Source organism: Petromyzon marinus, chromosome 32, assembly GCF_048934315.1.
Source record: "Petromyzon marinus isolate PM22_M1 ecotype Great Lakes invasive population chromosome 32, UKy_Petmar_22M1.pri1.0, whole genome shotgun sequence".
Lineage (NCBI taxonomy): Eukaryota > Metazoa > Chordata > Hyperoartia > Petromyzontiformes > Petromyzontidae > Petromyzon > Petromyzon marinus.
The window spans coordinates 1,270,922-1,292,999 of NC_133698.1; the positions used below are offsets into that span (position 1 = coordinate 1,270,922).

Sequence of the window (22,078 nt, forward strand, 5' to 3'; positions counted from 1 at the left end):
GCAGGCCGATGTGGGCCTGAATGCCCTGGGCCACTTTAAGAGAGGATACGTCGACCTCCTTCGCGACGGACAGGACGACGCCCAGCTCCGCGCCAGCAAAAGCAGATGTTCTAGCGCCAGGAAGTCGAGCGCCGCCGAGTCCATCTTAGGGTAAGCCGCTTACCCAAGCACCAGCAACGCGCTGCGGAAGACGAGAGGCGTCTCGGCTTCCCCCCGTCTCCGCAGCAAAACGCTTCGGTGCTCGTTCGATGGCGGGTCAAAGATGGCGGCCATCTGCTCGCACACTTGCGGGAGTGTCACTCGATCCGCTGTCAGGATGGAATTAAACGCGCCAAGGAGTCGTCGTCCAAGGCCGTTGGCAGTGAACGCAGAGCCTCTTCACTCGACCACCCGACAGAGACGTACGCCACTTCAAAATGACACTGAAAAGCTGTCCAATCGCCCCCCGACACGACGAATGGGCGAACCGGAGGCAGGCGGCAATGTTTCAACACCATAGCGGCAAAATCCGGCGCGCGTGTGCACCAAGTTGGGTGATCGGCGGTGTGTGTGCGGCCGGAAGAATAACGCCCGATACTTGCGCCGCAGGTGAAGACAAAATGGCGCCCGGTTGCTGTGTCGCAGGTGAAGACAAAATTGTGCAAAACACCCACGTGGCGCCCGAAGAAATGTCGGGAAATGGCAGCTCCGACTCGCCAATGGCCATGTACGGCTGGACTACCACCGTGAACATCTGCGGGACCAGGCACGTGGCAGTCTCCAACAACTGACCGAGATGGCTTGCGGCGATCCACCAGTTCTCCGACGTTGGTGGCCGGGCAGGATTAGCAGCTTCCTCCTCCTGCACCGGCTGCATGGGGCGCATCTCCAGGGGCATCGTAGGGACCACATCCAGGCCGTCCTCGTCATCCGACTGCTCAACGGGTGGGTTCTTTCACTTAGTGGCCGACTTGACCACTTCTGGCACCAAATGTAGTGGAGAAAAACCACACGGAGACGAGGAAGGGCTGTTTGTCGTTTAATAAAACACTGTTACACTCAACATCCTATGCTTACACCAGTGTAGGTGCACTCTATATCAGTCCTTTACCCCGGACACAGAATACTATTTGGGTCCTACCCTCGGCTACCCTTTGGGCTCTCTCACTCGTCTGCTCAGAGCAGGGGTTCAGCCAACACCGCTCCGCGACGAGGAGAGAGAGACCCTCTTCCAGCCGATCCTTACTGAATACTACGGGACCCTACCCTTGGCCATCCCCTTGGCTCTCCTTCTCGTCTGCCTGGAGCGGGGGTTCAGCCAACACCGCTCCGCGACGAGGAGGGAGAGACCCTATGCAGGCGATCCTTACCCCGACTCCCTACGACGACCACGCCTCTGTCACGGGACCCCCCTTAAGAACCCTTTAGGCGGCTCCTCCCCCCCAGCTCGGCTCTTCCCATGTTCCCGAAAGTGTTCTCCAAAGCCCGTTTCATAATCCGTGATGTTACGTCATTATTAAATGGCAACTCGCTCACACCTCCCTCTGCTCGCCCCTTCATTGGTTACTCACAATACTCCTCTACAATCAGCAGAGGAATAGCAACACAATTATAACAGTAATGACAATAACAACAGCGTCGGAAAGTGAGGAGGCAAGGCCGTCTGCGGGGGAATAACAAAGGTATTATGGCAGAACGGCAAGTGCGAAGGAATGTCTCCATCCCTCAGTCCGTGGTGCCGACCATCATCAGTGACGACGGATGTCTGTAGATAACGGGCCCAGAAGGTGGTGCTCAGCGGAACAGAGCGCCTCTGGACCGTGTAGGTGACGCTGGACCGCTCTCACGAGCAGCATCAAATTGTACTGCTTGTGTTGCTCCAAATCGTTTGTACTGTCTGTCTTGCTCCATCTCGTTTGAACTGTCTGTGTCGCCCTTTCTCGTTTGTACTGCCTGTATTGCTCAGTCTCGTTTGTACTGCCTGTGCAACTCCATCTCGTTTGTACTGGCTGTCTCGCTCCATCTTCGTTGTACTGCCTGTGCTGCCCTGTCTCGTTTTTAATGCCTGTCTCTCTCCATCTCGTTTATACTGCATGTCTCGCACTGTCACGCTTGTACTGCCTGTGTAGCTGTGTAGTGTTTGTAATTTCTGTTTTGCTCTTTCTCATCTGAACTGTCTGTCTCGCCCTGGCTCGATTGTACTGCTTGTGTCGTTCCATCTCGTTTGTACTGCCTGTGTTGCTCTGTCTTGTTTGTACTGTCCGTCTTTGCCCATCTCGTTTGTACTGCCTGTGCTGCTCTGTCTCGTTTGTATTACCTGTCTTGTCCTGTCTCGTTTGTAATGCCTGTGTAGCTCCATCTCGTTTGTGCTGTCCGTCTTTGCCCATCTCGTTTGTACTGCCTGTGCTGCTCTGTCTCGTTTGTACTGCCTGTCTCGCCCTATCTCACTTTTAATGCCTGTCTCGTTGTCTCGCTTGTACTGTATGTCTCGCTCTGTCTGGTTTGTACTGACTGCCTCACTCTATCTCGTTTGTACTGTTGTACCGGTAACATTCGTCCAAAAGTCGCATTTGTATTCACATGCACACACTCGATATAATGAGTGATGCTTCGCTCACTCAGATGTCATGCTCTGTGTTGCTATATTTGACTCTTTAGACAATACAGCACATGTTAGATTTGTGCTAACACTTATTTAGTATGTCCTCATTATATTATCGAATCACGCACCGCGGATCTCCCGAAAAAATAGCCGGGCAACTGGCTCAACAGTATCATCCGTCATGTAAACACATCAATTAAACTAAAACTCATGAAACACCTTTCATGAGTTTGCGTTTAACTACACACTTTGAATTTAACTACACACTTTGAGTTTAACTACACACTTTGAATTTAACTACACATTTTGAGTTTAACTACACACTTTGAATTTAACTACACACTTTGAGTTTAACTACACACTTTGAATTTAACTACACACTTTGAGTTTAACTACACACTTTGAATTTAACTACACACTTTGAGTTTAACTACACACTTTGAATTTAACTACACACTTTGATTTTAACTACACACTTTGAATTTAACTACACACTTTGAGTTTAACTACACACTTTGAATTTAACTACACACTTTGAGTTTAACTACACACTTTGAATTTAACTACACACTTTGAGTTTAACTACACACTTTGAATTTAACTACACACTTTGAGTTTAACTACACACTTTGAATTTAACTACACACTTTGAGTTTAACTACACACTTTGAATTTAACTACACACTTTTTATTTTAGAATGTAAGGGACACTGAGCTATACTGTATATCTCTTTCCGAAGCAAATGATAGCCCAACGAAGTGGCTTATAATCATGTGGACAACTATAGCAGTCATACACTCTAAACACGTCGTGTTGATTCTAAATGTGGAGGGGAAAACCGGCGGACCCGGAGGAAAAATCCACGCGACCACGGTGGGAGAGAGACACGCAAACTTCAAATATACAGCAGCAGGCGTCAGAGTCGGGATCTAATTCACGGCCTCCTGTGTACCAGGCGAGGGAGTTAACATCTCAACGCCACGGTGCTCACGTGTCAAAGTTGTCGATGTTCCGATGCTTTGCGTGTCCGTTGAATCGACACTCCGTGACGCGCTGCCCGACAGACCACGTGCAGCGAAGTATCGGCGCGCGCGCTCTTCCCGGCTTCCCATTGGTTCGTTAGCCCGTGTTCGACTTTCGCCAATGTATCTCATGCACGTCTTCAATTGTATTTCCACAAACATCCTTCATCATATTAAAAGACGCTACTTCAAGCGTTGCCGATAATTTAGGATATCGGACGATGAAAATAAAATGTTTTTTTTATCTGTATATAGTTGAAACACGGGCGAATCGCGGATCTAAGCGGCGGCTTGTCTCGCACAGAGAGGCGCCGGTGGACTGCAGCGTGACGAAGAGGGCCAAGGCGGCAGCGAGCGGCGGCGGGGACGCATCGCAGCTGGGCTACGGCTACGTGGAGGAGAAGGGCTCCCCGCCTCCCCCCAACATGACCACCAACGAGAAGCGCGTCATCGTGCCCGCGGGTATAAACCACGCGCTCGCACACACCGCGCGGTATTAATCAGTGATGGCATCGGACACACAACGAGATCACCCATCCGAGATTTGCCCCCCCGCCCCGCTCCCCTTTACACAGAGACTGCTCTACTTACGAACATTCAACTTATGAACTTTCAGAGATACGAACAAGGGTCCGTCCATAAATGACGTCACGCCCCTTAGAGGGGGGGGGGGGGTCAGACATTTGTGACGTCGTGTGACGAAGGGGGGGGGTCAAAATCTTCAAAATCGCGTGACGTCATTCATAGATGCCCCCAACCCGCCGGCTCGCCCAGTTGCCTGTCCGGATCGAGAGTCGCAAGTTAGTTCAACCGCCATCACCATAACTGGCGGTGGTGGCGTCTACATCAACTAATACGAACAGACCGCTGGCAACCTTTACTCGTTCGTAAGTAGAGGAGTCCTCTGCATGTGGAAGTGGGCGTGGTGTTGCACCGAAGGTGGGGCGTGTCTTTGCCCATATTTGGTCTCTGTGGATCGAGGTGAAGTATCGATTCTGCTCGGTCGATCCTGAAGCCCGGCTGAAAGTCGATCGTAATTTGTGGGTTAATCGCTGCGTCAGATCAATTGCCAATCGATCCCCTTTTGTTGATTAGCTAATATCGGCACGCTCGGTGATTCAGTCGCGATCCGTGAGTATCGTATCGCAGCGTTCCCTCGCACACAGCAGAATCGGAATCTTGATTTAGACGGGAGAATCCGAGAGGCTTTGAAGCTCTTGTCACCGATCAGAAAGTTACAACAAAAACAAACGATTGTCGTTTCAATGTGCACGCAGACCACCAAGCTAAACCAACAATGCAATGAGTAAAATGGCAACTTTAAACGTTTCCGAATTTCCTCGCAGCAAAGACATTGTTGTCGAATTTGGCTCAAATAACGGGAATGATAATTCCTCAATATTTGAAGCGGAGTTAATGCACCGTGTGGTGAACACGAGACGGTGACCCTCACATAAACGACGTCACGAAGCAGTCCTTGAAGAGCCGCATCCTGCCAACCTCGGAGCTCGCTTCATTTATTTCCCCTGCGGCTGAATACAAACAAAGAGAGGGTAAACTTGGTTCCCGGTTCAGCTCCAGCGGCCGCCCTGGTCAATCCTTACAGTACGGCTCCGTCTGCTTCACTCACAGTGGACGTTACAGATCCCGTGACGTTATTCGGCAAGAGCCCATCATCCACGTGTGGACAAATTGGGATCACACCGCAACGTGGGCCCCTGCTGTGCAGCGACTTCACGCTGTGTCGGAGACTCGCCGTGCCTATGGGAACCTTGGCGCGGGTAGCACAGGCACTGCGTTATTATATTGACTCAGTTGCCTTCATAGCTACTACTATCATGGCTAACGTCCTCGTGAACTTCACTCCTTGATTCCTTCTCCCATGTTGAGGACTCGGTCTACCAGACACTGTTTAGTCTCATCCACACCACCACACTACAGGTCACAACAACACTCACTCCAACCACACACTCACTCACACCACCACTCTACAGGTCACAACAACACTCACTCCACACACTCACTCACTCACACCACCACACTGCAGGTCACAACAACACTCACTCCAACCACTCACTCACACCACCACACTGCAGGTCACAACAACACTCACTCCAACCACTCACTCACTCACACCACCACACTACAGGTCACAACAACACTCACTCCAACCACACACTCACTCACACCACCACACTGCAGGTCACAACAACACTCACTCCAACCACTCACTCACACCACCACACTGCAGGTCACAACAACACTCACTCCAACCACTCACTCACTCACACCACCACACTACAGGTCACAACAACACTCACTCCAACAACACACTCACTCACACCACCACTCTACAGGTCACAACAACACTCACTCCACACACTCACTCACTCACACCACCACACTACAGGTCACAACAACACTCACTCCAACCACTCACACACTCACACCACCACACTGCAGGTCACAACAACACTCACTCCAACCACACACTCACTCACACCACCACACTACAGGTCACAACAACACTCACTCCACACACACACTCACTCACACCACACTACAGGTCACAACAACACTCACTCCAACCACACACTCACTCACACCACACTACAGGTCACAACAACACTCACTCCAACCACTCACTCACTCACACCACCACACTACAGGTCACAACAACACTCACTCCACACACACACTACAGGTCACAACAACACTCACTCCAACCACACACTCACTCACACCACCACACTGCAGGTCACAACAACACTCACTCCAACCACTCACTCACACCACCACACTACAGGTCACAACAACACTCACTCCACACACACACTGCAGGTCACAACAACACTCACTCCAACCACACACTCACTCACACCACACTACAGGTCACAACAACACTCACTCCAACCACTCACTCACTCACACCACACTACAGGTCACAACAACACTCACTCCAACCACTCACTCACTCACACCACCACACTGCAGGTCACAACAACACTCACTCCACACACACACTCACTCACACCACCACACTGCAGGTCACAACAACACTCACTCCAACCACACACTCACTCACACCACCACACTACAGGTCACAACAACACTCACTCCACACACTCACTCACACCACCACACTGCAGGTCACAACAACACTCACTCCAACCACACACTCACTCACACCACCACTCTACAGGTCACAACAACACTCACTCCACACACTCACTCACTCACACCACCACACTGCAGGTCACAACAACACTCAGTCCAAACACACTCACTCACACCACCACACTACAGGTCACAACAACACTCACTCCAACCACTCACTCACTCACACCACACTACAGGTCACAACAACACTCACTCCAACCACTCACTCACTCACACCACCACACTACAGGTCACAACAACACTCACTCCACACACACACTCATCCACACCAACACACTGCAGGTCACAACAACACTCACTCCACACACACACTCACTCACACCACACTACAGGTCACAACAACACTCACTCCACAAACACACTCACTCACACCACCACACTGCAGGTCACAACAACACTCACTCCAACCACTCACTCACTCACACCACCACACTACAGGTCACAACAACACTCACTCCAACCACACACTCATCCACACCACCACACTGCAAGTCACAACAACACTCACTCCAACCACACACTCACACCACCACACTGCAGGTCACAACAACACTCACTCCAACCACTCACTCACTCACACCACCACACTGCAAGTCACAACAACACTCACTCCAACCACACACTCACTCACACCACCACACTACAGGTCACAACAACACTCACTCCAACCGCTCACTCACTCACACCACCACACTACAGGTCACAACAACACTCACTCCACACACTCACTCACTCACACCACCACACTGCAGGTCACAACAACACTCACTCCAACCACTCACTCACACCACCACACTGCAGGTCACAACAACACTCACTCCAACCACTCACTCACTCACACCACCACACTACAGGTCACAACAACACTCACTCCAACCACACACTCACTCACACCACCACACTGCAGGTCACAACAACACTCACTCCAACCACTCACTCACACCACCACACTGCAGGTCACAACAACACTCACTCCAACCACTCACTCACTCACACCACCACACTGCAGGTCACAACAACACTCACTCCACACACACACTCACTCACACCACCACACTGCAGGTCACAACAACACTCACTCCACACACACACTCACTCACACCACCACACTACAGGTCTCAACAACACTCACTCCACACACACATTCACTCACACCACCACACTGCAGGTCACAACAACACTCACTCCACACACTCACTCGCACCACCACACTGCAGGTCACAACAACACTCACTCCAACCACTCACTCACTCACACCACCACACTACAGGTCACAACAACACTCACTCCACACACTCACTCACACCACCACACTGCAGGTCACAACAACACTCACTCCAACCACACACTCACTCACTCACACCACACTACAGGTCACAACAACACTAACTCCAACCACTCACTCACTCGCACCACCACACTACAGGTCACAACAACACTCACTCCAACCACTCACTCACACCACCACACTACAGGTCACAACAACACTCACTCCAACCACACACTCACTCACACCACCACACTACAGGTCGCAACAACACTCACTCCAACCACACACTCACACCACCACACTACAGGTCACAACAACACTCACTCCAACCACACACTCACTCACACCACCACACTACAGGTCGCAACAACACTCACTCCAACCACACACTCACACCACCACACTACAGGTCGCAACAACACTCACTCCAACCACACACTCACACCACCACACTGCAGGTCACAACAACACTCACTCCAACCACTCACTCACTCACACCACCACACTGCAAGTCACAACAACACTCACTCCAACCACACACTCACTCACACCACCACTCTACAGGTCACAACAACACTCACTCCACACACTCACTCACTCACACCACCACACTACAGGTCACAACAACACTCACTCCAACCACTCACACACTCACACCACCACACTGCAGGTCACAACAACACTCACTCCAACCACACACTCACTCACACCACCACACTACAGGTCACAACAACACTCACTCCACACACACACTCACTCACACCACACTACAGGTCACAACAACACTCACTCCAACCACACACTCACTCACACCACACTACAGGTCACAACAACACTCACTCCAACCACTCACTCACTCACACCACCACACTACAGGTCACAACAACACTCACTCCACACACACACTACAGGTCACAACAACACTCACTCCAACCACACACTCACTCACACCACCACACTGCAGGTCACAACAACACTCACTCCAACCACTCACTCACACCACCACACTACAGGTCACAACAACACTCACTCCACACACACACTGCAGGTCACAACAACACTCACTCCAACCACACACTCACTCACACCACACTACAGGTCACAACAACACTCACTCCAACCACTCACTCACTCACACCACACTACAGGTCACAACAACACTCACTCCAACCACTCACTCACTCACACCACCACACTGCAGGTCACAACAACACTCACTCCACACACACACTCACTCACACCACCACACTGCAGGTCACAACAACACTCACTCCAACCACACACTCACTCACACCACCACACTACAGGTCACAACAACACTCACTCCACACACTCACTCACACCACCACACTGCAGGTCACAACAACACTCACTCCAACCACACACTCACTCACACCACCACTCTACAGGTCACAACAACACTCACTCCACACACTCACTCACTCACACCACCACACTGCAGGTCACAACAACACTCAGTCCAAACACACTCACTCACACCACCACACTACAGGTCACAACAACACTCACTCCAACCACTCACTCACTCACACCACACTACAGGTCACAACAACACTCACTCCAACCACTCACTCACTCACACCACCACACTACAGGTCACAACAACACTCACTCCACACACACACTCATCCACACCAACACACTGCAGGTCACAACAACACTCACTCCACACACACACTCACTCACACCACACTACAGGTCACAACAACACTCACTCCACAAACACACTCACTCACACCACCACACTGCAGGTCACAACAACACTCACTCCAACCACTCACTCACTCACACCACCACACTACAGGTCACAACAACACTCACTCCAACCACACACTCATCCACACCACCACACTGCAAGTCACAACAACACTCACTCCAACCACACACTCACACCACCACACTGCAGGTCACAACAACACTCACTCCAACCACTCACTCACTCACACCACCACACTGCAAGTCACAACAACACTCACTCCAACCACACACTCACTCACACCACCACACTACAGGTCACAACAACACTCACTCCAACCACTCACTCACTCACTCACACCACCACACTACAGGTCACAACAACACTCACTCCACACACTCACTCACTCACACCACCACACTGCAGGTCACAACAACACTCACTCCAACCACTCACTCACACCACCACACTGCAGGTCACAACAACACTCACTCCAACCACTCACTCACTCACACCACCACACTACAGGTCACAACAACACTCACTCCAACCACACACTCACTCACACCACCACACTGCAGGTCACAACAACACTCACTCCAACCACTCACTCACACCACCACACTGCAGGTCACAACAACACTCACTCCAACCACTCACTCACTCACACCACCACACTGCAGGTCACAACAACACTCACTCCACACACACACTCACTCACACCACCACACTACAGGTCTCAACAACACTCACTCCACACACACACTCACTCACACCACCACACTGCAGGTCACAACAACACTCACTCCACACACTCACTCGCACCACCACACTGCAGGTCACAACAACACTCACTCCAACCACTCACTCACTCACACCACCACACTACAGGTCACAACAACACTCACTCCAACCACACACTCATCCACACCACCACACTGCAAGTCACAACAACACTCACTCCAACCACACACTCACACCACCACACTGCAGGTCACAACAACACTCACTCCAACCACTCACTCACTCACACCACCACACTGCAAGTCACAACAACACTCACTCCAACCACACACTCACTCACACCACCACACTACAGGTCACAACAACACTCACTCCAACCACTCACTCACTCACTCACACCACCACACTACAGGTCACAACAACACTCACTCCACACACTCACTCACTCACACCACCACACTGCAGGTCACAACAACACTCACTCCAACCACTCACTCACACCACCACACTGCAGGTCACAACAACACTCACTCCAACCACTCACTCACTCACACCACCACACTACAGGTCACAACAACACTCACTCCAACCACACACTCACTCACACCACCACACTGCAGGTCACAACAACACTCACTCCAACCACTCACTCACACCACCACACTGCAGGTCACAACAACACTCACTCCAACCACTCACTCACTCACACCACCACACTGCAGGTCACAACAACACTCACTCCACACACACACTCACTCACACCACCACACTACAGGTCTCAACAACACTCACTCCACACACACACTCACTCACACCACCACACTGCAGGTCACAACAACACTCACTCCACACACTCACTCGCACCACCACACTGCAGGTCACAACAACACTCACTCCAACCACTCACTCACTCACACCACCACACTACAGGTCACAACAACACTCACTCCACACACTCACTCACACCACCACACTGCAGGTCACAACAACACTCACTCCAACCACACACTCACTCACTCACACCACACTACAGGTCACAACAACACTAACTCCACACACACACTCACTCACACCACCACACTACAGGTCACAACAACACTCACTCCACACACACACTCACTCACACCACCACACTACAGGTCACAACAACACTCACTCCACACACACACTCACTCACACCACCACACTGCAGGTCACAACAACACTCACTCCACACACTCACTCGCACCACCACACTGCAGGTCACAACAACACTCACTCCAACCACTCACTCACTCACACCACCACACTGCAGGTCACAACAACACTCACTCCAACCACACACTCACTCACTCACACCACACTACAGGTCACAACAACACTAACTCCAACCACTCACTCACTCGCACCACCACACTACAGGTCACAACAACACTCACTCCAACCACTCACTCACACCACCACACTACAGGTCACAACAACACTCACTCCAACCACACACTCACTCACACCACCACACTACAGGTCGCAACAACACTCACTCCAACCACACACTCACACCACCACACTACAGGTCACAACAACACTCACTCCAACCACACACTCACTCACACCACCACACTACAGGTCACAACAACACTCACTCCAACCACACACTCACACCACCACACTGCAGGTCACAACAACACTCACTCCACACACACACTCACTCACACCACCACACTGCAGGTCACAACAACACTCCAACCACTCACTCACTCACACCACCACACTACAGGTCACAACAACACTCACTCCAACCACTCACTCACACCACCACACTACAGGTCACAACAACACTCACTCCAACCAACCACTCACTCACACCACCACACTACAGGTCGCAACAACACTCACTCCAACCACACACTCACACCACCACACTACAGGTCGCAACAACACTCACTCCAACCACACACTCACACCACCACACTGCAGGTCACAACAACACTCACTCCAACCACACACTCACACCACACTACAGGTCACAACACTCACTCCAACCACACACTCACACCCACTCATCGGCCCTGGGGAGACAAAGGCGACCGGGCATGGTCTCCGTTACCACACCCCATCACATTTTCCCCAGCGCGCTGCGTGTGCGCTAGGTAGTGGTGGTGGTGTCGGGAGGAGGAGCGGTGGTGTAGTGGTTAGCGCTGCACTGCGATCCCCACTCGCGGCCAACACCAGTGACGAATATGTGAACGGATCCTGGGCGTCCCCTAGGTCCACCCAACTACAAATGAGTACCTGGTGCTGTGTGTACAAATATTGCCACTGGGGCGGCCGGACGTGGTGCTGGCCACCCACCACCTCGTGTACCGTGCCGACCTTCAAAGGTGCTGCTACTCGCTTACAGCACTTGCCCCAAAAGTCTGTTAAGGCTACACGGGGGATCTGCGGAGGTGTAGGTGGTGGTGTGGGTGGTGATATGTGTGGCTGTGTGGTTGTGGCCGGGGCTGTGTGGTTGCGGCCGAGGCTGTGTGGTTGCGGCTGTGGTTATGTGGCTGGCCTCGAAGATGCTGCTACTCGCTAACATCACTTTCCCTAACAGTCTGCTAAGGCTATACAGGGGATCTTTGTCTTTGGTGGTGGTGGTGTTGATATCCGTCTGTGCGTGCGTGCAGACCCCATGCTGTGGAGCGCGGAGCACGTGCGCCAGTGGCTGGACTGGGCGGTGAAGGAGTACGCGCTCGTGAGCGTGGAGGCGCCGCTCTTCCACTCGCTGGATGGCAAGGATCTGTGCAAGATGACCAAGGAGGACATGGCGCAGCTCACCTCGGCCTACAACGCCGACATGCTGCTGTCCCACCTCAACTACCTTCGCGAGAGTGAGCGGCCTCCCGCTGCGCGTCTCCCAGGCTTGAGGCGGCTCACCCACGCCGAGTCGCAGACATCTCCTTCAGGAGCGTCCTGCCAAGTGCTTCCAGTCGGGGAGGGAGGGGGTGATGCTACTGCCGCTACTGCCGCTGCCGCTACTGCCGCTGCTACTGCTGCTACTACTACTACTGCTGCAGCTACTGCTGCTACTACTACTACTGCCGCTACTGCCGCTGCTACTGCTGCTACTACTACTACCGCTGCAGCTACTGCTACTACTGCTGCAGCTACTGCTGCTCGTGCTGCTACTGCTGCTACTACTACTGCTGCAGCTACTGCTGCTGCTACTGCTGCTCATGCTGCTCATGCTGCTACTGCTGCTGTGATCGCAATTAAGTAATTGGCAGGTGACCTTTCAGTCCTGGGATGACCAATATCAGTTACATTGTGCCGATGTGGGAGGAACCTGTGGGTTTAGAAGTAGGAGGAAGCCCATACCTGTGGATTTATCTGTGGAAGGCCATACATGTGCGTTTAGTTCTGGGAGGAAGCCCATACTTGTTGGTTTAATTGTGGGAGGAAACCGATACCTGTGAGTTTAGCCATTGGAGGAAGCCCAAACCTGTGGGTTCAGCTATAGGAGGATGCCCATGCTTGTGGGATTATCTGTGGGATGAAGCCCATACCTGTGGGATTATCTGTGGGAGGAAGTCCATACCTGTGGGTTTATCTGTGGGAGGAAGTCCATGCCTGTGGGTTTATCTGTGGGATGAAGCCCATACCTGTGGGATTATCTATGGGAGGAAGTCCCTACCTATGGGATTATCTGTGGGAGGAAGCCCATACCTGTGGGATTATCAGTGGGAGGAAGTGCATATTTGTGGGTTTATCTGTGGGATGAAGCCCATATCTGTGGGATTATCTGTGGGATGAAGCCCATGCCTGTGGGTTTATCTGCGGGAGGAAGTCCATACCTGTGGGATTATCTGTGGGATGAAGCCCATGCCTGTGGGATTATCTGTGGGAGGAAGTCCATGCCTGTGGGATTATCTGTGGGATGAAGCCCATGCCTGTGGGTTTATCTGTGGGAGGAAGCCCATACCTGTGGGATTATCTGTGGGATGAAGCCCATGTCTGTGGGTTTATCTGTGGGAGGAAGTCCATACCTGTGGGATTATCTGTGGGTGGAAGTTCATGCCTGTGGGTTTATCTGTAGGAGGAAGTCCATGCCTGTGGGTTTATCTGTGGGAGGAAGTCCATACCTGTGGGTTTATCTGTGGGAGGAAGCCCATATTTGTGGGATTATCTGTGGAAGGAAGCCCATATTTGTGGGTTTATCTGTGGGATGAAGCCCATATTTGCGGGATTATCTGTGGGAGGAAGGCCATGCGGAAAAGGGAAAGAACATAGAAACTCAAAGCAGAAAAGCCCCCGAGTCGGGAATCGAACACAAGCGCTTGTTGCTGGGAGGCAGGCACGAGTTTCACCACTGCGTCACCACGGACTGAGTTGTGATCAAACTGGGTTCTCAAGTGCAGCGACTTGGTCACCAATGACTGCATACACAAAATATCACCATCACATCAGATTTGGTTCTACACTTCATTTGGCTTCATCTGTGAGAATTAGACATCAGCGTGACTGTCGCGCAACGAACCTCACTCTCATGCAAAGTGGGTGGGAATGTGGACCCAAGGCCGCTTGATGGGATCTTAGATGTAGCTCTGTGATATCCGCTTCTGCGGGCCGTTCTCCAACTCGTAGCGCCGCGCTGCCCTGCTCGAGATCCGCTTAGATTCTTTGTCTTGTGACGCCGATCGAGGTCGCACTGGGAAATCGCTTTCACTAAAATCGAAGTTTTTTTTACACATTCCACGAGCCACGCGGCCTTCTGGGAGTGCATCTTATCAGCAATATTGGTTCAACACAAAAAAAGACTGGACCGGTTTTAACATTCAGACATGCAATGTCTCATCAGCAGACTCAGGTGTTCTGAACTATTAACTAATAGTCATGTATTGTTTACGTGACAAACCTTGATAATTAGCTGTGTCGGGTGGTGGTGGGTTTAACGACACATCTATATTTGCACAATTGAACCTAAAACAACCCTCTATTATGGACATTGGTCGCGAAAGCCTCCTACGTGTCAAACAGAGCCAGGCCTTGTTGACCCAACCACTGATGAACTGCCTGATGCGTGCAGACAGCACCCTGGCTGCTGATGATGATGCTGGATGAGAATGCGTGGCAACTCGTCCTGCGTGCAGACTCCTCTCTCACGACCCTGTTTGCCCCCCCCGTGTTTAATGCAGTAACTGGGGATGCATCGTCTTATGATCCGCGTCGACTCCGCTGGTAACGACGATGGTGATCGTGTTGCCTGTTGTTCCCGTTCCAGGCAGCTCATCCTTGACGTACCCCAGCGTACCGCCCTACCCCGAGCAGGCAGCACAACCCCCGCCTAAAGCTGGTACACCCACAACCACACAGCTACAACCACACAGCTACAATCACACAGCTACAATCACACAGCTACAATCACACAGCTACAACCACACGGCCACACACATCTTCAGCCACACGGCCACACAACCACACAGCCACACAACCACACAGCCACACAACCACACAACCACACAGCTACACAGCCACACAGCTACAGCCACACAACCACACAGCTACACAGCTACACAACCGCACAGCTACACAACCGCAGAGCTACACAGCCACACAACCACAGCTACACAACCACACAGCCACACGACCACAGAGTCACACAGCCACGACCTAAGGGAAGCCCAAGACGGGTTCAGATAATCGTCGCTGGTGTTGGCCACGAGCGGGAATCGAACTCGGGTTTGCCAGGGCGATGCCACTTCTGGTGGGAAGAAGCAGCAGGAGTGGCGTCTTGGCTGTGGCATCACGAACATCTGACTTTGCGTTATCGGGGTCGATCTGAAGCGAGGACAGGGATGTCGGATCGTACGAACCCCCTCGTGCACGTCACGGTCACGTGGAATGCGGGAGCCAAGACTAAAAATGCGTATTTATTTATTACCATTACCAGGTAAAGTCAATTGAGCTATTTATCTCTTTTTTAGAAGCTACCTGGCCAATATTTGGTGCATTGGGATCCGTGGATGAAATGCGCCTTACAAATGCAAATTGTTATTAACAGACGTCAGGGTCGGGATCGAAGCACACGACCTCCTGTATAGCAGGCGAGGTAGTTAACGTCTCGCCACCACGGCGCACCAAACCCTCGGCGTACGCCGCCGCAGCTGCCAACGAGCGCCACTTTGTCCGCAGAAGCCGGAGCCGCGGTCCCGGCGGTCAACAAACCCGGAGAGCAGAGGCCCCAGCCGGGTAAGTCTCGCGAAGTATGCGTTGCTTCACTCGTCGAGTCCCATTCTCACGGAATGAGGGCCCCCCAGTGGCTCCGGCTTCTGTGGACGAGGGTTTGGGGCGCCGTGGTGGCGAGACGTTCACTACCTCGCCAGGTACACAGGAGGTCGTGGGTTCGATTGCAACCCTGATGCCTGCTGCTGTATATTTGGAGTTTGCGTGTCTCTCTCCCCATGGTCACGTGGACTTTTTCGCCGCATCTTCCGGTTTTTTCCCTCTGCATTTAGAATCAACATCACGCGTTTTGAGAATTTGGCTGTTAGAAATTTCCGCACGATAAGCCACTTCGTTGATCTAACATCTGTGGTCAGGTCGCTTCTGAAAAAAAAACTGTATAGCTCAGTGGAACTTACCTTATAAAATAAAAAATATAGTTTAGTTTTAGTTCACAATGCACCGAGCTCAGCATGATATGTATGTCTCCTTGTTGTTCCCTCTCTCCCTCCCTCTCTCGTGGATTTCGACTCCTAAATCCAGATCCGTACCAAATACTGGGTCCCACGAGCAGCCGACTCGCCAACCCAGGTACCGAGGCATGTTCGTACTCTCTCTCGTTCGCTCGCATGCGCCACGCTTGGCTCAGCGCAGACGTGCAGCGCGGGAATGCGGCCGTGTCACATAAAGACAAAGGTCCCCCCATATAGCCTGAGCAGACTGTTGGGGGAAGTGCTGTTAGCGAGTAGCACCTATTAAGGCCGGCATGGCACACGAGGGGTTGGGGTGGCCAGCACCACGCCCGCCCGCCCACCCGCCCGACTGCCTTTGTCTCCTCAGCGGCGATGTTTACTACACACCGCGCTGATAAGTGTGGTGAAGTATGCTCAGACAGCCCCCCCCCCATAGCCGACATGGTATCGGGAGACCTTCGTAAATGTCTGTAACTACACGAGGATGTTCTATACAACGGATAGAAGCTGCAGAGAATTGTCTGCACGACCGCGTCGCCGACGACGCAGTTCGGCGGCCTCTACGATCCAGAGGTCGCCGGTTCGATTCCATCTCCAGGCGTGGCGGCTGAAACACCGCAAATATTGGTTACAACACAGTTGAACGGTGGTAGGTCACGTGTGGTGGGGTAAAGTGTGGGCACTCCCATCTATTCAATCATGTCGGGCCAGTGTGGAAGAGTAGATCAGATACCCTCTAGATCAGTGTTCTTCACTAGGGGGAGCACTTTGGTCGATAAGACATCATCAGTAGTGCGAGGGCCGTGACATATTTGAAACCATTGCTGGGTTTGACAGCAGCACGATGATGATGGGGGGTGTTTTCACTTTTGTGTATTGTCGGAGGCAGCACTAAAGGCCATCGGGGGCCGCCAGTGGCCCGCAGGCCTTGCAATGAAGAACACTGGCCTAGAATCTCTCTCGATAGAGCTCCCTCTCATCGAAGCACCCTTGCACCAGCGGTGACGCGAGTGAACTGTCGCTTTCCGAGTGTCCCGGTGATTGGTGCGGGGAGTGATGGTGGTGCTGACGGTGCCTGTCGTGTCCCCCCCCCGGCTGGCGCCCGTGCCAGGGAGCGGCCAGATCCAGCTGTGGCAGTTCCTGCTCGAGCTGCTGTCAGACTGCGCCAACGCGGGCTGCATCACGTGGGAGGGCACCAACGGCGAGTTCAAGATGACCGACCCGGACGAGGTGGCGCGCCGCTGGGGCGAGCGCAAGTCCAAGCCCAACATGAACTACGACAAGCTGAGCCGCGCGCTGCGCTACTACTACGACAAGAACATCATGACCAAGGTGCACGGCAAGCGCTACGCCTACAAGTTCGACTTCCACGGCATCACGCAGGCGCTGCAGCCTCACCCACCGCCCGAGCCCGGCGCGTACCGCTACCCGGGCGAGCTCTCCTACGCGCAGGCCTCCTACCACCAGCACAAGGAAAACTTCGCCGGCGCCGCCCCACCGCCGCCCCACGGCCCCGTCTCGTCACCCGCCGCGTTCGGCGCCGGCAACCCGTACTGGAGCGCGGCGGCCGCGGCCGCGGCGGCGGCGGCGGCCGGGGGAATGTACGCGACGCAGGCTGCCATTCCTCGGCACCCGGGCGCGCACGTCGCCTCGCACCTCAGCTCCTACTACTAAGCCGGGGGGCGGCTTCGCGAGGCCGGGGCGAGCCGATGGCGGCCCCGCCCGTGGGTCACGAGGGGGGCCTCCGCAACGACTTGCCAAGGGACGAGGTCCCCGTTTCCGCTGGGGCACGGCCGAGGCGAGCCAGCGCCGTACGGGCGGTTTTCCCACTCATGTTACTTGCCGTGCCGGGCCCTAACCGAACCGTGCGAGACGTTCCGGCTCAGAGGCCAAGCAGGGCCAGGGGCGGGGCCAACGACGCATTCGCTGGGTGTGACGTCGGCACGCCGTAGGGACGCGGCGTCCGCGTTGCGCGTGCGACGTCGGCGGCGCCGCGCAGCTTCTGCGGTGGAGACAATAACGGGGCTGGCTCGACTGTGCAGCGGGAAAGAGGTGCCGAGACTGGTGATGTCTGTGCGGGCAATAGATGTGGACGTCACAGAGAACAGCAGTTGAAATGTAATCCATGTTTTTTAAAATGAATACGATGCCATGATAGTTGGGGGCTGGGGAGAGCGAGTGTTATGTGTAAACAAATGAGAGATGCAATGTAACACACGGTGTATGCAGAACAGGTAACATAGGTGATACAAGTTGTATTTTTGTCCCAACCATCGAGTATTCCAGCAAACTGGATCAAAATAACAAGAATATTTTTCTATCGCAGATTAAATCGCCGCTGGAGAGTTTGTAGCGCCACGCACCGATTCCGCACGCGGAGGCGCAGGGAAAACCACAGATGGGTGGGAGGGCAGCCAGAGCCAGTGCCACCAACAATTGCCTGAGCTCTGCGGTCCTATTTTAGGATGTTGAGCCAACTCCGTCGATGAGCGTCGTTTATACGCGAGTCTTGTGGAACACCGTCACGTGCCATTAAGGTGGCAATTCTTGCAACTGATGCGAGTTTATGCAGCAGTGGAGAGAAGTCATTAAATGACAACAACAATGCTACAACAATGCTATAATTGTTGTCAATGCTATAATTGTTGTCATTCAATGTCATTAAATGACAATGCAATTATTGTTTTGATCACCACGCAACCCAACTCGTGAAACCAAAGCGATAACCGAGAGTGCTTTACACGGAACACGAGCGTGGACAATCAGGGATCGGGATGTGCATCTCAGCTCAGTGATCGACGCCAGAGAAGCTCACCCACAATGGGGGTAACCTCACTCTATAGGTGCCCCCTCTCTATAGGGCCCCCCTCATTCCGCAGGGACCCCCTCACTTTCGCAGGGCCCCCCTCTATAGCCCCCCCCCACTCCACAGAGGGCCCCTCACTCTATAGAGCCCGCTCACTCCGCAGGGACCTCCGCCCACTCCGTAGGACCCCCCCCCCCCACTCCGCAGGGACCCCCTCACTCTACAGCCCCCCCCCCCACTCCGCAGGGACCCCTCACTCTATAGCCCCCCCCACTCCGCAGGGACCCCCCCCCACTCCGCAGGGACCCCCTCACTCTATAGCCCCCCCCCTCACTCCGCAGGGACCCCCCCCACTCCGCAGGGACCCCCTCACTCTATAGCCCCCCCCCTCACTCCGCAGGGACCCCCCCCACTCCGCAGGGACCCCCTCACTCTATAGCCCCCCCCCCACTCCGCAGGGACCCCCTCACTCTATAGCCCCCCCCCTCACTCCGCAGGGACCCCCCCCTACTCCGCAGGGACCCCCTCACTCTATAGCCCCCCCCCCCCCCCAGTCTGCAGGGGCCCCCTCATTCCATAGCTCCCCCACCACGGGGCCCCTCACTCTATAGGGCCCCCCTCACTCCGCATGGTCCCGCTCACTCCGTAGGAACCCTCTCACTCCACTCGGACCCCCACTCCACAGGGACCTCCTCGCTCCGCAGGGATCGCCGACTTTAGCCATGGCCGGGAATTGAACTCAGGTCATCGGGCTCATACTGGGCGCGGTGCGCCAACCGCTGGTGTAACACCGCTCCACCACTTCAAATCAATATGCATCTCAAAATGTAGCTTAGCAGTGCAGAGTCGAAAGCGCAAATGTAAGATGTGCTCGTGCGTGGCGTGTGGTGTACTTGAGTACTAATGCGTGGACCAAAAGTAACTCGCCGAGAGGAGAGAGAACGCTGTGCGTTTTGACGGGAAACTCCGCGTTCACCTGCCGTGCCTGATGAAGAAAACAATTAAGTTATATACAATTTACGTTAATTATGGGACTCTCTCCTTCTCTCGTTTTTATAAAGTTCATGAATTCGAGTTGAACTCGGTAAAAGTTTTGCTGTTTCACTGGAAGAAGAAATATCGCTTTGGAGTTTTTTTTGTGTAAGAAAAACATTTCGTCAAATTCTGAACCGTTCCGCCTAGCGCGTGTTCAGCTGCACATATAGCAGTGTATATACAAGCACTTAATCGCATCATCCGGATCAGCTTAAGCCGTATATATATTAGTGTATTTATATTAATGATGCAGAATAAATGTGAGATGATAAGCGTGTGGCGTTGCCCGGGCCCCTCTGTGTGTGCAAGGTGTCAGTGTGAGAAGGTGGCCACACGCACAGCGACATACACGCACATCTCTTGTCCTGTATCTGCCACACATGGACACGTGGTGTGTTAGTCAGGAGGGGACCACGCAGACAACTTGTCACCAGTTACAAGACTTCCCCAGGAGTGATGGGAAGTTTATACATCACGGGCTTTAAATGCGCACGGCACCTTCGAAGTGCATCTTGGCAGGACAGGAGACAGGGCACGCGACAGGACAGGAGACAGGGCACGGGACAGGACAGGAGACAGGGCACGCGACAGGACAGGAGACAGGGCACGGGACAGGAGACAGGGCACGCGACAGGACAGGAGACAGGGCACGGGACAGGACAGGAGACAGGGCACGCGACAGGACAGAAGACAGGGCACGGGACAGGACAGGAGACAGGGCACGGGACAGGACAGGAGACAGGGCACGCGACAGGACAGGAGACAGGGCACGGGACAGGACAGGAGACAGGGCACGCGACAGGACAAGAGACAGGGCACGGGACAGGACAGGAGACAGGGCACGCGACAGGACAGGAGACAGGGCACGGGACAGGACAGGAGACAGGGCACGGGACAGGACAGGAGACAGGGCACGCGACAGGACAGGAGACAGGGCACGCGACAGGACAGGAGACAGGGCACGGGACAGGACAGGAGACAGGGCACGCGACAGGACAGGAGACAGGGCACGCGACAGGACAGGAGACAGGGCACGGGACAGGACAGGAGACAGGGCACGCGACAG

The 22,078-nt window shown here is 53.4% G+C and overlaps 1 protein-coding gene across 4 annotated transcripts in view; it reads left to right on the top strand.

Moving 5' to 3' along the window:
- The window catches only part of LOC116948057 (retroviral integration site protein Fli-1 homolog), a 53,555-nt gene extending 32,266 nt beyond the window's left edge, over positions 1 to 21,289 (top strand). For 2 of the 4 annotated variants that reach the window (XM_076071211.1, XM_032964361.2), the window contains exons 3-8: positions 3,909 to 4,066; positions 13,164 to 13,367; positions 15,758 to 15,829; positions 16,669 to 16,725; positions 17,242 to 17,289; positions 18,283 to 21,289. In XM_076071211.1, coding sequence (XP_075927326.1) covers positions 3,909 to 4,066; positions 13,164 to 13,367; positions 15,758 to 15,829; positions 16,669 to 16,725; positions 17,242 to 17,289; positions 18,283 to 18,845 — 1,102 coding nt within the window. In that variant the 3' untranslated portion in view covers positions 18,846 to 21,289. The remainder of the gene's footprint in view (positions 1 to 3,908; positions 4,067 to 13,163; positions 13,368 to 15,757; positions 15,830 to 16,668; positions 16,726 to 17,241; positions 17,290 to 18,282) is intronic. The other 2 variants (XM_076071212.1, XM_076071213.1) reach the window with 2 other exon arrangements.
- The last annotated feature ends 789 nt before the right edge of the window (positions 21,290 to 22,078 follow it).